This window comes from Pristiophorus japonicus, chromosome 11 (genome assembly GCF_044704955.1).
Source record: "Pristiophorus japonicus isolate sPriJap1 chromosome 11, sPriJap1.hap1, whole genome shotgun sequence".
Taxonomy (NCBI): Eukaryota; Metazoa; Chordata; class Chondrichthyes; family Pristiophoridae; genus Pristiophorus; species Pristiophorus japonicus.
In genome coordinates this window covers 75,873,639-75,894,578 of record NC_091987.1, presented here as the reverse complement: position 1 = coordinate 75,894,578, position 20,940 = coordinate 75,873,639, and the positions used below count along the sequence as shown (strand labels likewise).

Below are 20,940 nucleotides of genomic sequence, written 5' to 3'. Positions count from 1 at the left end.
TGGGAGTCCCTGACCAAAGATCGCCCCAAGTGGAGGAGGTGCATCCAGGAGGACGCTGAGCACCTCAAGTCTCAACGCCGAGAGCATGCAGAAACCAAGTGCAGGCAGCGAAAAGAAACATAGAAACATAGAAAATAGGTGCAGGAGCAGGCCATTCAATATGATCATGGCTGATTATGCAACTTTAGTACCCAACTCCCACCTTCTCTCCATACTCTCTGATCCCCTTAGCCGTAAGGGCCACATCTAACTCCCTCTTCAATATATCCAATGAACTGGACTCCACAACTTTCTGAGGTAGAGAATTCCACAGGTTCACCACTCTCTGAGTGAAAAAGTTTCTTCTCATCTCGGGCCTATATGGCGTACCCCTTATCCTTAGACTGTGACCCCTGGTTCTGGACTTCCCGGGAACATCGTGAACATTCTTCCTGCATCTAACCTGTCCAGTCCCGTCAGAATTTTATATGTTTCTATGAGATCCCCTCTCATTCTTCTAAATTCCAGTAAATATAAGCCCAGCCGATCCAATCTTTCTTCATATGTCAGTCCTGCCATCCCGGAAATTAGTCTGGTGAACCTTCGCTGCACTCCCTCAATAGCAAGCACGTCCTTCCTCAGATTAGGAGACCAAAACGGCACACAATACTCAAGGTGTTGCCTCACCAAGGCCCTGTACAACTGCAGTAAGACCTCCCTGCTCCTATATTCAAATCCTCTCGCTATGAAGGCCAGCATGCCATTTGCTTTCTTTACTGCCTGCTGTACCTGCATGCCTACCTTCAGTGACTGATGTACCATGACACCCAGGTCTCGTTGCATCTCCCCTTTTACTAATTTGTCACCATTCAGATAATAACCTGCCTTCCTGTTTTTGCCACCAAAGTGGATAACCTCACATTTATCCACATTATACCGCATCTGCCATGCATTTGCCCATTCACCTAACCTGTCCAAGTCACCCTGCAGCCTCTTAGCATCCTCCTCACAGCTCACACTGCCACCCAGCTTAGTGTCATCTGCAAACTTGGAGATATTACATTCAATTCCTTCGTCTAAATCATTAATGTATATTGTAAATAGCTGGGGTCCCAGCATTGAACCCCATTAGTCACTGCCTGCCATTCTGAAAAGGACTGTTTATTCCCACTCTTTGCTTCCTGTTTGCCAACCAGTTCTCTATCCATGTCAATACATTACCCCCAATATCATGTGCTTTAATCTTGCACATTAATCTCTTGTGTGGGACCTTGTCAAAAGCCTTTTGAAAGTCCAAATACACCACATCCACTGGTTCTCCCTTGTCCACTCTACTAGTTACATCCTCAAAAAATTCTAGAAGATTCATCAAGCATGATTTCCCTTTCATAAATCCATGCTGACTTGGACCGATCCTGTTTCTGCTTTCCAAATGCGCTGCTATTACATCTTTAATAATTGATTCCAGCATTTTCCCCACTACCGATGTCAGCTAACCGGTCTATAATTCCATGTTTAAAAAGTGGGGTTACATTAGCTACTCTCCAATCCATAAGTACTGATCCAGAATCCATGGAATTTTGGAAAAAGACCACCAATGCATCTAATATTTCTAGGGCCACTTCCTTAAGTACTCTGGGATGCAGACTATCAGGCCCTGGGAATTTATCGGCCTTCAATCCCATCAGTTTCCCTAACACCATTTCCTGACTAATAAGGATTTCCCTCAGTTCCTCCTTCTCGCTAGACCCTCGGTCCCCTAGTATTTTCAGGAGGTTATTTGTGTCTTTCTTGGTGAAGACAGAACCAAAGTATTTGTTCAATTGGTCTGCCATTTCCTTGTTCCCCATTATGAATTCACCTGATTCTGATTGCAAGGGACCTACATTAGTCTTCACTAATCTTTTTCTCTTCAGATATCTTTAGAAGCTTTTGCAGTCAGTTTTTATGATCCCTGCAAGCTTACTCTCATACTCTATTTTCCTCCTCCTAATTAAACCCTCTGCTGAATTCTAAATTTCTCCCAGTCCTCAGGTTTGCTGCTTTTTCTGGCCAATTTATATGCCTCTTCCTTGGAGTTAACACTATCCGTAATTTCTCTTGTTAGCCATGGTTGAGCCACCTTTCCTGTTTTATTTTTACGCCAGACAGGGATGTACAATAGTTGTAATTCATCCATATGATCTTTAAATGTCTGCCATTGCCTATCCACCGTCAACCCTTTAAGTATCATTTGCCAGTCTATCCTAGCCAAAATCATGTCTCATACTATCGAAGTTTCCTTTCTTTAAGTTCAGGACCCTAGTCTCTGAATTAACTGTGTCGCTCTCCATGTTAATGAAGAATTCTACCATATTAGGGTCACTCTTCCCCAAGGGGCCTCGCACGTTCAGATTGCTAATTAATGCTCTCTCGTTACACAAGACCCAGTCTAGAGCATGTGGCAAACCAGTCCCACCCACCCCTTCCCTCAATGACTATCTGCCCCACCTGTGACAGAGACTGTGGCTCTCGTATTGGACTGTACAGCCACCTAAGAACTCATGTTAAGAGTGGAAGCAAGTCTTCCTCGATTCCGAGGGACTGCCTATGATGATGACTATTTTCATGAAAAAGCATTTAGCAAACATTCTGTAACACAAGATCGTAAACAAAACATTTAACTAGGGATAAGCCAATATCAAATTCTGTCAGTCCAATATCTATATATTTTACCATAAACTAGCATATCTCCCATGCATTGCTCACAGTGAATGGGAAGATAATGGAGTGGGGCATCTCACAGCGTGCCCTGTTAGTTAGACTTGTTCATGCAGGTTTAGGTTTTAAAACAATTTTCTCACAAGGGGCTCAAGTTTCGGACTCCCGCTAGAATGCCGCACATCAGAGAGGCCCACCTAATTTGTAGAATAAAAATTGCGTCGAATACTTACCTCGCGATTCTCTGATATCTGTAGGCCCGTTTCTAGCTCGGCGCGGCGCAGCAGGAGCTGCTGGGGACGGAGCTACAGCCCTGCGCCAAAAACAGTGCCGGCAGCTGTGCCTGTGCGCAGTGGAGGCTGCGCGTGTGCGCAGTAGCTCCCGGCCCTCCCAGCGCGTTCTGTCTCCCGGGCGACGCAACTATCCCAGACCGAAGGGACCTTGCCCCTATCCCGGGCCGAGTGGCCTGACGCATCTTACCTCGTCGGCGGGGCCCGCCCGCTCGGCATCTCGCTGAGGGCGGGCCCCGCCCGAAGAGTCATCGGTGTCTTCTGTGTGCGGGCCCTGCCCGAAGTCCTCGACGGGGTCTGGCTTCGCCTTCTTCTGCTCCCCCCCCCGTTCTGCTTCTGCCCGTCCCCTCCGTTCTTCCCCCCCCCAGTTCCTCTTCTCCCCCTCCCTGTTCTTCTTCTCCCCCCCATTCTTCTTCTCCCCCTCCCAGTTCCTCTTCTCCCCCCCCACCCCAGTTCCTCTTTTCCCCCTCCCTGTTCTTCTTCTGCCCCCCCCATTCTTCTTCTCCCCTCCCAGTTCCTCTTCTCCCCCTCTCTCTTCTCTCCCCCCTCTTTCTCTCGCTTCTCCCCACCCCTCTCTCTCTCTCTTCTCTCCCCCCTCTTTCTCTCTTCTCCTCCTCCCCCTCTCTCTTTTCCCCCCTCTCTCTCTCGCTTCTCTCCCCCCTCTCTCTCGCTTCTCTCCCCCCTCTCTCTCTCTTCTCTCCCCCCTCTCTTCTCCCCCCCTCTTTGTCTCTCTCTTCTCCCCCTCCCCTCTCTCTCTCTTTCCCCCCCTCTCTTTTTTCTCCCCCTCCCCCTCTCTCTCTCTCTTCTCACCCCCTCTCTTCTCCCTGGTACTGCAGTAGGTGAGTAGAAATAATTTTTTATTTATCGTGATTTTTATTATTTTTTAAATGTTTACATTTTTTTGATGGATTTATTGGTTTATTTATTGATTTATTTATCATTTATTATTGATGATGGCTCTTTATTTGTAAAAGTGAAGTGTTTAATGTTTGTAAACTTCTCTTTCTCCCCCCCTCCCCGCCCCCCCATTCCCTACGCCTGATTTGTAACCTATGCCTGATTTCTAAGTGTAGGTAAGGTTTTTCTGAGCATACAAAAATATACACTTATTCCATTCTAAGTTAATTTGGAGTAAGTTTTCGCTGCCTAAACTTGTAAAACTGGCGTAAGAGGCCGGACACGCCCCCTTTTGAAAAAAAACATCTGTTCTAAAATGAAACAGTTCTAACTGACTAGAACTGGAGCAAACTAAATGTCGAGAATTGCAATTTCTAAGATACTCCATTCTAAACTAGGTGCTCCAAAAAAATAGAAGCAACTCATGCCGAAACTTGACCCCAAAGTTTCTGGAAGTCAGAGCTGATAACAGCACAGCAAGGGCAACAGGGCATCAGAAACCTTGGTGAGACAAACAGAGTATCTCTTTATCCAATTAGATTTAAGGATTGAGAAATAAATAGAGGAATGACTGAGAAGGGGCGTGGGTGATTTCAATGTCAAATCAGGTACTGGAACAGAAATAAAGTGGGAAAGAAAGATTGGATTAAGAGAGAGAAGAAGAAAGACAAAGGAAAAGTAAGAAAACCATTTTTTTTTAATTTGACATTTTTAAAATCTAAAACAATTCACAACCTGAAGAAATGAGACTTACAATTGTTTACTTTCTGGGCAAGAGAGGGTGATTGGAAGTCATTAATAATTATCACATTGTTAAAAGGGCACCCATGCTGTTAATTAAAAAACTTACCTCTGTGGCATGTTTAATGGAAAATTAATTTGCAAATCACAGGAAGGTCGAGTGCAAGATGACATTTTTGTGAAGCCAATGGTGGAGTGGTGCAAATTGGCCAACAATCTATGGCAATTCGCTATTCACAGGTATGCCTTGTTACAAATTGCTGGCCGATTTGTGCAATAATAACGCCATACATCATTCAGACACCGTTATTCTTTCAGCATAATCTGGCCCAATACTATTTTATAACATATGGGGATAACGTTAGGCCTACTCAGTTACAATGACTGGATTATATTTATAGTAAATTATATTATGGAATTTTTACTGGTGCTTTGGAGATTGAATTTGACAACTGTGCCCAGTATTCTGTGAAAACTGTAAACAAGTAGCCTTCCCTTACCCTTTTTAAAGCTGAAAATACATGGCAAGATGATATGCAAGTACCAACGGCATGTAGATATCTGGGGGTGAAATTTCCTGTGGGGGCATAATTGGGAAATTCCACCTGAAATTCCACCCATTCGTAGGCTTGTTTTGCTGCTGTCTATTTGCACTCAAATTTCGTGCCAATCCCATTAACCGTACTTGGCCTTGGTGAGACCACATCTGGAGTACAGGTGCAGCGTCGAAAATCCAGAGTTCCGGAATCCGGAAGGTTCTGGAATCCGGACTCAGGACCGATCGGTTGGAAGGTTGTCCGGAATCCGTAAAATGTTCCGGAATTCGGACCTACTGACTCTGCCGACCTTTGGGCTCTGTCGCTGCCCGTCCTCGGGCCTCGCCTCCGCTCGCCACCGCTGCCCTTACCTCGCCGCCGCCCACTTCACCTCGGGGCGTCGCTGCCTGCCCAAACACCTCCTCCGCGATGGGGCCGGCCGGCCCAAACACATCCTTTTCAGTGGGGCACTGCCCGAACAGCTCCTCCTCAGCGGGGCCCCGCCCGAAAAGCTCCTCTTCGGCAGGGCCCCACCCGAACAGCGCCTCGGCGACCTGGCCCGCCGGAACAGCTTCTCCTCGGCAACGGGCCCTGCCCAAACACCTCCTCTTCGGTGGGACTCCGCCCGAACAGCTCTTCAGCAAGGCCCCGCCCGAACACCTCCTCTTCGGCAGGGCCCCGCCTGAACACCTCGTCTTCGGCAGGGCCCCGCCCGAACACCTCCTCGGCAACGGTGCCCACCCAAACAGCTTCTCAGCGGGAACCCCCTCCCCTTTCTGACGTTTCAAAATCCACAAATACCCAAACCTAGGCTCGGGTGTTTTTGTATTTGTGACATCAGAAAGATGATCAAAAGTCCGGAAGAGCCTGGAATCCAGAACGGCCTCGGTCCCGAATTCTCGACACTGCACCTGTACTTCATGCAGTTTTGATCCCTCTATTTCAAATAGGATATTCAATTATTGGAGGGCAGACAAGGGCTGCACGGTTTATCAGAGAACTGAAGGGAATTAAGTATGAGAAAACATTGACTACTTTAGGTATTTTCTCTTTTGAAAATAGAAGACGTAGAGGTAGATATGATTGAGGTGTTTAAAATTATGGAAAACTTGGACAAATTAGATTAAGTAAGCTTTTCTTTCATGTACAGAATGCTGTCAGATCAGCAATGACCACTTCCTCCTGCATCCTTCCCTGGGAAAACGTTTCTCCATCGCTTACAATTTTCAAAGACCAACTGCTGAACCTTTGGCCCTTTATTCACCACAATGCTTCTGCAGCTGTCATAGACATAGAAAATAGGTGCAGGAGCAGGCCATTCGGCCCTTCGAGCCTGCAGCACCATTCAATATGATCATGGCTGATCATGCAACTTCAGTACCCCACTCCCTGTCAATTTGCTCAACCACTCACTAATCTCCACGTTTGATGCACTTATGCGTAAAAACCTCCACTGACTCCCATTCTGATCATTCCCCTAGTACAGACTTCAGTGTATCTGGCATCATCTTCTTAGGCAGTCCCCGGTGTCGAGAATGACTTGCTTCCACACTATTATGAGTTCTAAGGTGACGGATGAGACCAATGCGGGATCTACAGTCTCTGTCACAGGTGGGGTAGGTGGTGGTTGAAGGGATGGGTGGTGGAGTGCTTGGGTAGTCGCACACTCCTTCCGCTGTTTGTGCTTGGTTTCTGCGTGCTCCCGACGAAGAGACTCGAAGTGTTCGATGCCTTCTCGGATGCTTTTCCTCCACTTTGGGCGGTCTTGGGCCAGGGATTCCCAAGTGTTGGTGGGGATGTTGCACTTTTTCAAGGAGGATTTGAGGGTGTCCTTGCAGAGTTTTCTCTGCCTTCCCGGGACTCGCTTGCCATATCGGAGCTTGGAGTAGAGCGCTTGTTTCAAGAATCTAGTGTCGGGCATGTGGACAATGTGACCCATCCATCGGAGCTGGTCGAGCGTGGTCAATACTTCAATGCTGGGGATGTTGACCTGAGCGAGAACAACGACATTGGTGCAACTATCCTGCCAATGGATTTGCAGGATTTTCGGAGGCAATATTAGTGGTACTTCTCCAGTACTTTGAGGTATCTACTGTACATAGTCCATGTCTCTGAAGCATATAGGAGGGTGGGTATCACTGCTGCTCTATAGACCATGAGATTGGTGCCGGATTTGAGAACTTGATCGACACCCTCTTTCTCAGGCGACCAAAGGCTGCACTGGCACACTGAAGGCACTGTTGGACATCGTCATCGATGTCTGTCCTTGTTGACAGTAGGCTCCCAAGGTATGGAAAGTGATCCACAGAAAAAAATCAAAGAGCAAGTTATTATTTAATTGGAGAAAGATTGCAAAGTGCTGCAGTACAGTGGAACCTGGGGGTACTTGTAAATGAAACACAAAAGGTTAGTATGCAGGTACAGCAAGTGATCAGGAAGGCCAATGGAATCTTGGCCTTTATTGCAACGGGGATGGAGTATAAAAGTAGGAAAGTCTTGCTACAGTTGTACTGGGTATTGGTGAGGCCACACCTGGAATACTGTGTGCAGTTTTGGTTTCCATATTTACAAAAGGATATACTTGCTTTGGAGGCAGTTCAGAGAAGATTCGCAAGATTGATTCCGGAGATGAGGGGTTTGACTTATGAGGAAAGGTTGAGTAGGTTGAGCCTCTACTCATTGGAATTCAGAAAAATGAGAGGTGATCTTATCGAAACGTATAAGATTATGAGGGGGCTTGTCAGGGTGGATACAGAGAGGATGTTTCCACTGATAGGGGAGACACATAACCAAAAGGCATAATCTTAGCATAAGGGGCCGCCCATTTAAAACTGAGATGAGAAGAAAATTCTTCTCAGTGGGTTGTGGATCTGTCGAATTCGCTGCCTCAGAGAGCTGTGGAAGCTAGGGCATTGAATAAATTTAAGACAGAAATAGACAATTTCTTGAACGAAAAGGGAATAGGGGGCTATAGAGAGCGGGCAGGAAAGTGGACCTGAGTCCATGATCGGATCAGCCATGATCATATTAAATGGCGGAGCAGGCTCGAGGGGCCGTATGGCCTACTCCTGCTCCTATTTCTTATGTTCTTCCTCAAAAAATCTACTCTTGATCCCTCTGCCCTTGCAAGCTACCAAACCATTTACAACCTAGCCGTTCCTCTCCAAAGGCCTTGAACGTGTTGTTGCCTCCTGTGATAAGGTCTGTGCTTATCTCCCTTGCAGTTCCCTGTTTGAATCTCTTCTATCAAGTTTGTTCCCCTGCCATAGCACTGAAAGGTTTTCAGAAAGCTTTTGAGCGATTTGTGGGAAAAATAAGATACTGTGTAACTTGTTGGCCAGATTCATAATTACAAAGTGACAGAAGCCAGATGACACTCGGCTTTTCCATTTGAAATATGGATACAGGAATTTATAATGGAAAGGTTGACATGAAAGTATGAGAACAGGAAATACTGTTTTGTGGCCAAGTACATACAGACTGATAGATTTGATATTTAATGTAACAATTTAATTTTGAAACTGGTACTGAATGCAATTCTACAACTTTAAAAAGAAATAGCAGCAGGAGTAGGCCATGCGGCCCATCGAGCCTGCTCTGCCATTCAGTAAGATCATGGCTAAACTTCTACATCAACTCAATTTTCCATGTCTAACTCCCTATCCTTTGATTCCCCAAATCCTCAGTCTTGAATATACTCATCAACTGAACATCCATACCCCTCTGGGATAGAGAATTCCAAAGATTCACAACCCCCTGAGTGAAGAAGTTTCTCCTCATCTCAGTCTTAAATGACAGACCCCTTATCCTGAGACTATGACCCCTAGTTTAAGACTCTCCAGCCAGGGGAAATAGCTTCTCAGTATCTATCCTTGTATTTATATATGTCTTCAAAAACATTCAATATATTTTACAAACAAAAAGTTGCTTTGAAATGCAGTTGCCATTATTTTGTACTTTCTTATCTATTTTTGAAACTACAAAAATATAATCATTGAAAAGACTAAGATGGGGTCATATTTCTACCACTACATTTTATATTACAAGCTTCAGTGTCAGCCTTGGCTTACTGGTAGCATTCTCACTTCTGAGTCAGAAGGTTGTGGGTTCAAGTTCCACTCCAGAGACTTGAGCACAAAATCTAGACTGACACTTCAGTGCAGTAGTGAGGGAGTGCTGTACTGTTGGAGGTGCTGACTTTGGGGTTGAGATGTTAAACGAGGCCCTGTTTACCCTCTCAGGTGGACATAAAAGATCCCATGGCAGTCTTTTGAAGAAGGAAAAGGGTGTTCTCCCCGGTGTCCTGGTCAATATTTATCCCTCAACCGACATCACTATTATCCGGTTATTACCACATTGCTGTTTGTTGGACCTTGTTGTGCACAAATTCACTACAACATTTCCCACATTACAACAGTGACTGCACTTCAAAAGTACGTAAAGCACTTTGGGACATCCCAAGGTCATGAAAGGTGCTATATAAATGCACATTCTTTCTTTTCTGTTCATTCCTGGTTTTACATACAATCTTTAAGTTGATAGACAACATATATAATGGTAAATTAATACCTATGTTGTTACAATGTAATTTTATATTGCATGCATCTGACCTGTTTGAAAATTTCATCCTCCTCCCTTCTGCGTCTCTCCTCTACCTGACGTAATCCACTCTCTTCTGCCTCTCTGATCCGACGACGGCGCTCGGCCAACATAACAATTGCATGAATGCGTCGTTCCTCCTGCAGTCGCAGCAGCTCCTTATTTAGGAAGTCAGACATGTCTGCGAGTACACGATCTTCAAGGTGCGAGAGATAGTCTTCCATTGTGGAACGCTGTAGTAAGAAGAATTCATAATAATTGTAATAAAGTTATAATGGTTTGTAAAAACATATTCATTTGTAAAAGATTAATAATCCAGTCTAACAGGAATTTAACTTACTTTGCATTATGTCCATTTTCCTGATTTAAATGTCAATTTTAAATTGCAGAATGTTCTGAAGTATTATATCTGCCTATAACTTTATTTGATAATGTATAACAGGATCACCAGAAACAGAATGGCCTAGAAATTCAATGAGGCAGTGCCCATCTTACAGGTGTAAAACTGGCGCCAAAGCATTCAATGTGACAGGCGGCGTGCACATACGCATTCCAATACAGAAGTGGACCAGCCGCCATACTGGTACAGGCATCACAAGAGGAATCCAGAGCCCACGCCTGAAACAGGCACTTTGCGTTTGCAAATAAGGCACCCAACGCTTGTTTGATGCCTCCTTTACCAAATTGGTTTGCCCTGAACGCAATCGGTGGCAGGCCGGTTGCATTGAGGAAATCCAGCTCTATATGCAGTCTAACCAGCGGCCCTTAAAGGGACCACTGCAGGCCGCAACCAGAAATGTCAGTTTAAAAAAAAAACAGAATGTGGAGCTCCTTATTATTTTCAATCTTATTTAACAGGATTTATAAAAAAATGCACTGTATAAATATATGGGCCATTCATATTACATGACCTTTATTTCTATGTGTAAGACTAGCCACAAAATCACAAAAACAAAGAAAGCATAACAATGTTCCAATAGAATTGATTTCCATTAATTATTACAAATTCCATTGCTTTACCTTTTGCTGCTGTGAGTCACGTTCTCGTTGGACTGCCAAGATAGCCTGCATTTCTGCTTCCTTCACTAGTTGCCTGTCCTCCTGGAGTGCGTGAGTGATGCGGAGTTCATTGATCAGCTCAATACGCTTTTCCTTGCCTTCAAACATCTACAAGATTATGGATTACATTAGTGTTGTCCCACAGCTTCAAGATTACCAAATACTTGCTTTTCATTTTGCCCAACCTATCCCATGCCAACATTCCAACTCCAAGTTGGATGGTTGGAATAACCTGACTGCAGGTCACCAAAACTGTCAGCAATGACATTGTTGCTGTCAGAAAGCGCAATTTAAGTGAAGCAAGCTAGATGCCCTTTCAGCCATTATGCAATGTTTTACTATTACAGAGCTTTACCAACTGGCTGAGAACTAACAAAATCATTTTGCTGTTGCACAAGTAATAAAATGACATACAGCCCCGTCACCCTCTTACCACAGTAATGTATAGTTCCTCAAATTCCCCCAAAGTACACAACACTGCACAAGTTGATAAATTTCAACCTTGTGTTATAGAAGATCCTATATTTGTTTCATAATATATAAATACGCCATAAAAACATACCATATTCTGAATAGCCCTTCCTCTTATTAATTTCTGCAGGTAAATGATAGCCAGATCCTTTTCCTCCTTTCCCTGAAATGTAGAGAAATTAGAGCAGATATTGTATGTAGTGATGGTATTATCCATCGTATTGGCAGTCTTCACAAGCACATTAGGTTTAAGAAGAAAGCTTGTAAGTATAATCCTAATGTTTAAAATTTGATATTAAGTGGAATTGTATAAAGCCTTATTAATTAAAACAGATCATTAAATGTTTGATGGAATTCTACAGAGCTGTAAAACTACATTGTCTACAGAAAGAGGATTATAGCAGTGTAAACCAAATATACAGAGATGCATTGTCAGCAATTTAAGTTTTTAGCTGATGTCTCTTTATTCTAACAAAAATGTGTATTCCAATAAAAAAGACCTGTCAATGTTAATTTAACATTCATTCAGCGGTAGCGACGCACAATTTTTTCAACTTTAGGAACATTCATTTCTATACTACATAATTTCTTCTATCCTTCCCTCCTTCCCTTCCCTTCTCTGTGCTGACAGAAGAAGAAAATTCTGGCTCCCCACATCACCGATGCGACTTTTTGGATTTTCTCCCACAACTATAAAACACTAGTTATGCCACAGCTAGAGTACTGTGCACAGTTCTGGTCACCACATTATAGGAAAGATCTGATTGCACTAGAGAGGGTACAGAGGAGATTTGTGAGGATGTTGCCAGGACTGGAGAATTTTAGCTATGAGGACAGATTGGATAGGCTGGAACAGAGGAGACTGAGGGGAGACTTAATTGAGGTATTATGAGAGGCCTAGATAGAGTGGCTAGGAAGGACCTATTTCCCTCAGCAGAGATGTCAATAACCAGGGGGCATAGATTTAAAGTAATTGATAGAAGAATTAGAGGGGAGTTGAGGAGAACTTTTTCAGCCAGAGGGTGGTGGGGGTCTGGAATGCATTACCTGAAAGAGTGGTGGAAGAAGAAACCCTCATCACATTTAAAACGTACTTGGATATGCACTTGAAGTGCCGTAACCTGCAAAGCTACGTACCAAGAGCTGCAAAGTGGGATTAGACTCGATAGCGCTTTTTCGACCGGCACAGACATGATGGGCTGAATGGCCTCCTTCTGTGCGGTAAATTTCTATGATTCTAACTGGCATTGGGCAAATTCTAATAGGATGTGAATGATGAAATGATATCATACAACATCATGTTCATGTCTTCCAGGGAAGCTAAGAGTTGCCGACAGGGTGGGATTTATAATTTAAATTGTCACTTTGACTGATATCACGGAGTAATCAATAAAATACTCCATAAAAACTTATCGTGTCTGAGTGGGACCCAAGGAAAATCCAGATGGTAATTTTAATATCTTTAAAATTTCTTGCAAATTTGATTCTTTTCAAAAGTATTGCCAGTCACACTATAACTGGGCAAGGCGTCACATCAAGCTCCATCTCCCCCCTGCCTGGCAACTTAGTTGCATGATGCATAGTCATGGATGCCCAACCCAACTCATGGCTCTGACTCGACCTACGGATCCACTTATCCGAGGGCTGCTGCGACACTAGAAGTGGCCTGATTTTTATTCTCTCCTTTTTTGGGTGGGTTGCAGCACCATGCAGGCGATATGACAATGAGGTCCAAGGCCTAATATCAGGGCCCAAAAAATAGGCGCTTCCGAATTTATAAGCCATGACATTTACACAACCTGTTCTCATAATTTAACCCTTTAAGCTCCAGCATAATTCTGGTGAATCTATTCCTGTATGCCTTCCAAGGCCAAGGGAGGCAGCGGGAGATCGAGCAGCGTTGGTGAGGCAGCGTGCGGAGGCCGATAAAGGCCCAGCGTGGTGAGTTCGGCGAGAGGCAGCGGGGGATCGAGCAGCGCGGTGAGGCAGCGTGCGGAGGCCGATAAAGGCCCAGCGTGGTGAGTTCGGCGAGAGGCAGCGGGGGATCGAGCAGCGCGGTGAGGCAGCGTGCGGAGGCCGATAAAGGCCCAGCGCGGTGAGTCGGAGAGGCAGCGGGGGATCGAGCAGCGCGGTGAGGCAGCGTGGGGAGGCCTATAAAGGCCCAGCGTGGTGAGTTCGGCGAGAGGCAGCGGGGGATCGAGCAGCGCGGTGAGGCAGCGTGCGGAGGCCTATAAAGGCCCAGCGTGGTGAGTTCGGCGAGAGGCAGCGGGGGATCGAGCAGTGCGGTGAGGCAGCGTGCGGAGGCCTATAAAGGCCCAGCGTGGTGAGTTCGGCGAGGGGCAGCGGATGATCGAGCAGCGCGGTGAGGCAGCGTGCGGAGGCCTATAAAGGCCCAGCGTGGTGAGTTCGGCGAGGGGCAGCGGGAGATCGAGCAGCGCGGTGAGGCAGCGTGCGGAGGCCTATAAAGACCCAGCGTGGTGAGTTCGGCGAGGGGCAGCGGGAGATCGAGCAGCCGCGGTGAGGCAGCGTGCGGAGGCCTATAAAGACCCAGCGTGGTGAGTTCAGCGAGAGGCAGCGGGAGATCGAGCAGCGCGGTGAGGCAGCATGCGGAGGCCTATAAAGACCCAGCGTGGTGAGTTCAGCGAGAGGCAGCGGGAGATCGAGCAGCGCGGTGAGGCAGCGTGCGGAGGCCTATAAAGGCCCAGCGTGGTGAGTTCGGCGAGAGGCAGCGGGGGATCGAGCAGCGCGGTGAGGCAGCGTGCGGAGGCCTATAAAGGCCCAGCGTGGTGAGTTCGGCGAGGGGCAGCGGATGATCGAGCAGCGCGGTGAGGCAGCGTGCGGAGGCCTATAAAGACCCAGCGTGGTGAGTTCAGCGAGAGGCAGCGGGAGATCGAGCAGCGCGGTGAGGCAGCGTGCGGAGGCCTATAAAGACCCAGCGTGGTGAGTTCAGCGAGAGGCAGCGGGAGATCGAGCATCGCGGTGAGGCAGCGTGCGGAGGCCTATAAAGGCGTGCTTGTGCAGCTGCAGCAGGCAGAGAAGGCAGAAAAGAAGTAGAAGGAAATCGAAAGGTGACATCACAGCCAGGGGGGTAAGTGATTGGTTGGTGATTGGTGCTTTTCTTTTTCTTTTCTCTATCAGTAAGTAACCTTTAGCATTGTTGTTGCCCAATTAGGTTAATCTAAGGGTTAAGTCATGGCAGGACAGCTCGAACACGTGTTATGCTCCTCCTGTATTATGTGGGAAGTCAGGGACGCTTCCAGTGTCCCCGACTACTACGTGTGCGGGAAATGTATCCGCCTCCAGCTCCTGACGGACCGCATTGCGACACTGGAGCTGCGGGTGGATTCACTCTGGAGCATGCATGATGCTGAGAATGACGTGAATAGCACGTTTAGTGAGTTGGTCTCACCGCAGGTAAAGGGTACACAGCCTGATAGTAAATGGGTGACCAGCAGGAAGAGCACTGCAAGGAAGGTAGTGCAGGGGTCCCCTGCGGTCATCGCCCTGCAAAACAGATACACTGCTTTGGGTACTGTTGAGGGGGATGACTTATCAGGGGGGAGCAGCAGCAGCCAAGTTCATGGCACCATGGGTGGCTCTGCTGCACAGGAGGGCAGGAAAAAGAGTGGGAGAGCTATAGTAATAGGGGATTCGATTGTAAGGGGAATATATAGGTATTTCTGCGGCCGCAACCGAGACTCCAGGATGGTATGCTGCCTCCCTGGTGCAAAGGTCAAGGATGTCTCGGAGCGGGTGCAGGACATTCTGAAAAGGGAGGGTGAACAGCCAGTTGTCGTGGTGCATATAGGTACCAACGATATAGGTAAAAAACCGGATGAGGTCCTACGAGACGAATTTAGGGAGCTAGGAGCTTAATTAAAAAGTAGGACCTCAAAGGTAGTAATCTCAGGATTGCTACCAGTGCCACCTGCTAGTCAGAGTAGGAATCGCAGGATAGCTCAGATGAATATGTGGCTTGAGGAGTAGCGCAAGAGGGAGGGATTCAAATTCCTGGGACATTGGAACCGGTTCTGGGGGAGGTGGGACCAGTACAAACCGGACGCTCTGCACCTGGGCAGGATCGGAACCAATGTCCTAGGGGGAGTGTTTGCTAGTGCTGTTGGGGAGGAGTTAAACTAACATGGCAGGGGGATGGGAACCTATGCAGGGAATCAGAGGGAAATAAAATGGAGGCAGAAGCAAAAGATAGAAAGGAGAATAGTAAAAGTGGAGGGCAGAGAAACCCAAGGCAAAAAACAAAAAGGGCCACATTACAGAAAAATTCTAAAGGGGCAAAGTGTGTTAAAAAGACAAGCCTGAAGGCTCTGTGCCTCAATGCGAGGAGTATTCGGAATAAGGTGGACAAATTAACTGCGCAGACAGCAGTTAACAGATAGGATGTAATTGGCATCACGGAGACATGGCTCCACGGTGACCAAGGCTGGGAAACTCAACATCTAGGGGTATTCAACATTTAGGAAGGATAGGCAGAGAGGAAAAAGGAGGCAGGGTGGCGTTGCTGGTTAAAGAGGAAATTAATGCAATATTAAGGAGGGACATTAGCCTGGATGATGTGGAATCGATATGGGTGGAGCTGCGGAATTCCAAAGGGCAGAAAAAGTTAGTTGGAATTGTGTACACACCACCAAACAGTAGTAGTGAGGTTGGGGACAGCATCAAACAAGAAATAAGGCTTGTGTGCAATAAAGGTACAGCAGTTATCATGGGTGACTTTAATCTACATATAGATTGGGCTAACCAAACTGGTAGCAATGCGGCAGAGGAGGATTTCCTGGAGTGTATTAGGGATGGCTTTCTGGACCAATATGTCGAGGAACCAACCAGAGAGCTGGCCATCCTAGACTGGGTGATGTGTAATGAGAAGGGACTAATTAGCAATCTTGTTTTGCGAGGCCCCTTGGGGAAGAGTGACCATAATATGGTAGAATTCTTTATTAAGATGGAGAGTGACACAGTTAATTCGGAAACTAGGGTCCTGAGCTTAAGGAAAGGTAACTTCGATGGTATGATGTGTGAATTGGCTAGAATAGACTGGCAAAGGATACTTAAAGGGTTGACGGTAGATAAGCAATGGCAAACATTTAAAGGTCACATGGATGAACTTTAGCAGTTGTACATCCCTGTCTGGAGTACAACTCCAGACAGGGAAGGTGGCTCAACCATGGGTAACAAGGGAAATTAAGGATAGTGTTAAAACCAAGGAAGAGGCATATAAATTGGCTAGAAAAAAACAAACCTGAGGACTGGGAGAAATTTAGAATTCAACAGAGGAGGACTAAGGGTTTAATTAGGAGGGGGAAAATAGAGTACGAGAGGAAGCTTGCAGGGAACATAAAAACTGACTGCAAAAGCTTCTATAATTATGTGAAGAGAAAAAGATTAGTGAAAACAAACGTAGGTCCCTTGCAGTCGGATTCAGGTGAATTTATAATGTGGAACAAAGAAATGGCAGACCAATTGAACAAATACTTCGGTTCTGTCTTCATGAAGGAAGACACAAATAACCTTCCGAATGTACTAGGGGACAGTGGGTCTAGTGAGAAGGAGAAACTGAAGGAAATCCTTATTAGGCGGGAAATTGTGTTAGGGAAATTGATGAGATTGAAGGCCGATAAATCCCCGGGTCCTGATAGTCTGCATCCCAGAGTACTTAAGGAAGTGGCCCTAGAAATAGTGGATGCATAGGTGATCATTTTCCAACAGTCTATCGATTCTGGATCAGTTCCTATGGACTGGAGAGTAGCTAATGTAACACCACTTTTTAAAAAAGGAGGGAGAGAGAAAATGGGTAATTATAGACCAGTTAGCCTGACATCAGTAGCGGGGAAAATGTTGGAACCAATCATTAAGGATGAAATAGCAGCGCATTTGGAAAGCAGTGACAGGATCGGACCAAGTCAGCATGGATTTATGAAAGGGAAATCATGCTTGACGAATCTTCTGGAATTTTTTGAGGATGTAACTAGCAGAGTGGACAAGGAAGAATCAGTGGATGTGGTATATTTGGACTTTCAAAAGGCTTTTGACAAGATCCCGCACAAAAGATTGCCGTGCAAAATCAAAGCGCATGGTATTGGAGGTAATGTACTGACGTGGATAGAGAACTGGTTGGCAGACAGGAAGCAGAGAGTCTGGATAAACGGATCCTTTTCAGAATGGCAGGCAGTGACGAGTGGAGTGCCGCAGGGCTCAGTGCTAGGACCCCAGCTCTTTACAATATACATTAACGATTTAGATGAAGGATTTGAGTATAATATCTCCAAGTTTGCAGATGACACTAAACTGGGTGGTGGTGTGAGCTGTGAGGAGGACGCTAAGAGGCTGCAGGGTGACTTGACAGGTTAGGTGAGTGGGCAAATGCATGGCAGATGCAGTATAATGTGGATAAATGTGAGGTTCTCCATTTTGGGGACAAAAACATGAAGGCAGAATATTATCTGAATGGCGGCAGATTAGGAAAAGGGGAGGTGCAACGAGACCTGGGTGTCATGGTTCATCAGTCACTGAAAGTGGGCATGCAGGTACTGCAGGCGATGAAGAAGGCAAATGGTATGTTGGGCTTCATAGCTAGGGGATTTGAGTATAGGAGCAGGGAGGTCTTACTGCAGTTGTACAGGGCCTTAGTGAGGCCTCACCTGGAATACTAAGTTCAGTTTTGGTCTCCTAATCTGAGGAAGGACGTTCTTGCTATTGAGGGAGTGCAGCGAAGGTTCACCAGACTGATTCCAGGGATGGCTGGACTGTCATATGAGGAGAGACTGGATCAACTGGGCCTTTATTCACTGGAGTTTAGAAGGATGAGAGGGGATCTCATAGAAACGTATAAGATTCCAACGGGATTGGACAGGTTAGATGCGGGAAGAATGTTCCCGATGTTGGGGAAGTCCAGAACCAGGGGACATAGTCTTAGGATAAGGAGTAGGCCATTTAGGACTGAGATGAGGAGAAACTTCTTCACTCAGAGAGTTGTTAACCTGTGGAATTCCCTGCCGCAGAGAGTTGTTGATGCCAGTTCATTGGATATATTCAAGAGGGAGTTAGATATGGCCCTTACGGCTAGCGGGATCAAGGGGTATGGAGAGAAAGCAGGAAAGGGGTACTGAGGGAATGATCAGCCATGATCTTATTGAATGGCGGTGCAGGCTCGAAGGGCCGAATGGCCTACTCCTGCACCTATTTTTCTATGTTTCTATATCTTTCCTCAGGTTTGGTGCCCAAAGCTGAATCCTGTACTCCAGATTGTGCCTGGGCTAGGTTTTGTACAACTGACAGATCACTTCCTCACATTTGTATTCCAACCCTCTTGAATGAGGAATGGAGTGGAAGGAGAGGGATAGAGAGAGGACGAAGAGTGTGAGGGCAAGAGAAGGATGAGGGAGAAGAAGAGGGGAAGATGGGGAGGGAAAGAGAAAGGAGTGGAGGGAAGAAAGGAGAGGGAAGAAAGGAGAGGGTGGGAAGCAATGAGAGGGGAGTAGAGGGAGGAAGAGAAGGAAGGGGAGATGGGAAGAGGGGAGAGAATCGAAAGGGAAGAGGGGAGGTGAGAGAAGGGAGATCGGAGGAGCAATGAAGAGGAAAGACTAGGCGGAGAAAAGAGGAGGTTTGAGAGAGAATGGACTGGAGAGATTGAGCGAAAAGGTAAGGGGAGAGGAGGGGTTAGAGATGGGGATAGGTCAGAGAGACTGGTGATGGTGGTGGGGGGGGGCGGGGGGAGGTGCAGATTTTTTTGCTTTAGATTCAGTATTAAAGGTCCCAAGTTTCCGCCTTCTGTAAAAACGGCATACCTCCATCAAGTGCGCCGACTTTCTGGAATAAAAAGGGCGCCGAAAACTTACCTTGTGATTCTTCAGTCTCCTCAGGATGTCTTCATGCTCGGCGTGGTGCAGCACAAGGGGTCGGGCCCGGAGCCAGGTCCCGGCGCTGAAAACAGTGCCGGGACTTCTGCACATGAGCGCTAGAGTGTGCACGCATGTGCAGTAGCTCCTTGCCCCCAAGGCTGCGTGGGAGGGGTCTGAAGCACGCTGGCCCTAGCCCTGGTCAAATGGGCTCCCCGGGCGAAGATCGGGACTTGGGCCTCCCTCCCGTTCAGCTCTCCCCCTCCCTCCACGTCGTCGGCGGGGCCCGCCCGAAGTGTCATCGGCGGCGGCCTGGCCCATTCAGCCACTCCCCCCCCCCCTCCCTCCCATTCAGCCTTCCTCCACCGCTCCCTCCATGTCGTTGGCGGAGCCGGCCCGCCCGGCATCTCGCTGGGAGCGGGCCCCTCCCAAAGTGTCGGTGGCGGCAGCCCAGCCCGTTCAGTCCCCCCCCCTTCTCTCCCTCCCCCTCGTTCAGCCTTCCCCCCCTCCCCTCTCCCCCCATCTCTCCCTCCCCTCCTCTCCCGACCCCCACTCCTCTCCCTCTCTCTCACCCCTCCCTCTCTCTCGTCTCTCCCCCCTCCACCCCCTCCCCCTCTCTCCCCCCCTCCACCTCCTCCTCTCCTCCCCCCCCCGCTCTTGCTGTCAGAAACACAGAGCGACACTGACAGAGACAGAGAGAGTGACACTGATAGAGACAGAGAGAGGGACACTGGCCGTCCCAGCACCCTCCCTTTCCTTCCATGACTGTCTGTCCCACCTGTGACAGAGACTGTAATTCCCATATTGGACTGATCAGTCACCTAAGAACTCACTTTTAGAGTGGAAGAAAGTCATCCTCGATTTCGAGGGACTGCCTATGATGATGACATGTTCAGGCAGCTTCAACTTTCCGATCATGCTGTGGTTTCTTGTGCTTACAAGGCATTATTTGATCTTTCCTACGATAGTTTGTCTTTCCAAAATGTTTTCTGAGTTCTCTATTTTGCTTTGTGGGTTGCTCAGTGAAGGGTTGTGATGCGTCCTTACTACACAGTATAAATGCACACGAGGCCCATGCTTGAGAGAAGGTCAGTCTGTGACCTGTCCTTTATTCCTTAGCACTCAAGTGATGAAGGTGGGTGGAGCTTCCCCTTTTATACCTGAAGGTCCAGGTTAGGAGTGTCTCCCACCGAGTGGTCAGTGTTCTCACGGTGTACAACTTAGGTCAGTTTATACATGGGTTACAATGCTGGTTGAATACATGACAGGTTGCATTTGGCCGAGGCTGGTATCTTACCTCTCATTTTGTTTTGAGGTTTTATTGAAAAAAAATTAATGAGATGTGGGCATTGCTGGCAAGGCAAGCATTTATTGCCCACCCCTAATTGTCCTTGGGAAGATGGTGGTTGTTATATATGTAAACTTGTATATACTCTGCACAGCCACCAGAGGGCGCATCCCCTGGAGTCCCAAGGGATCCCATAATCCCTTGGGAGCACAGGCATTTAAGGAGGCCTCACAGGTGGGAGAGGCACTCTGGAGACCTGCAATAAATGACTACGGTTGCACTTTACTTTGAGCTCAGTGTTCAGTCTGAGTCTTTCTTCATACATAACAACTGGCGACGAGATACAGATAGCGAACCCAACGATGCAGAGAATAGTGGGCATCCTGGAGAAATTCTCGGAGGGAGATGATTGGGAAACCTTTGTGGAGCGACTCGACCAATACTTTGTAGCCAACAAGCTGGAGGGAGAGGCAAACGCTGCCAAACGAAGGGAGATTCTCCTCACCGTCTGCGGGCCACCAACGTAT

The 20,940-nt window shown here is 47.0% G+C and overlaps 1 protein-coding gene across 3 annotated transcripts in view; it reads right to left on the bottom strand.

Moving 5' to 3' along the window:
• cfap91 (cilia and flagella associated protein 91) overlaps positions 1 to 20,940 on the bottom strand; it is a 208,104-nt gene that overhangs the window by 26,051 nt on the left and 161,113 nt on the right. For all 3 annotated transcript variants that reach the window (XM_070893569.1, XM_070893568.1, XM_070893570.1), the window contains 3 exons: positions 11,364 to 11,435; positions 10,763 to 10,909; positions 9,754 to 9,975 (listed from right to left, as the gene is read on the bottom strand). In XM_070893569.1, coding sequence (XP_070749670.1) covers positions 9,754 to 9,975; positions 10,763 to 10,909; positions 11,364 to 11,435 — 441 coding nt within the window. The remainder of the gene's footprint in view (positions 1 to 9,753; positions 9,976 to 10,762; positions 10,910 to 11,363; positions 11,436 to 20,940) is intronic.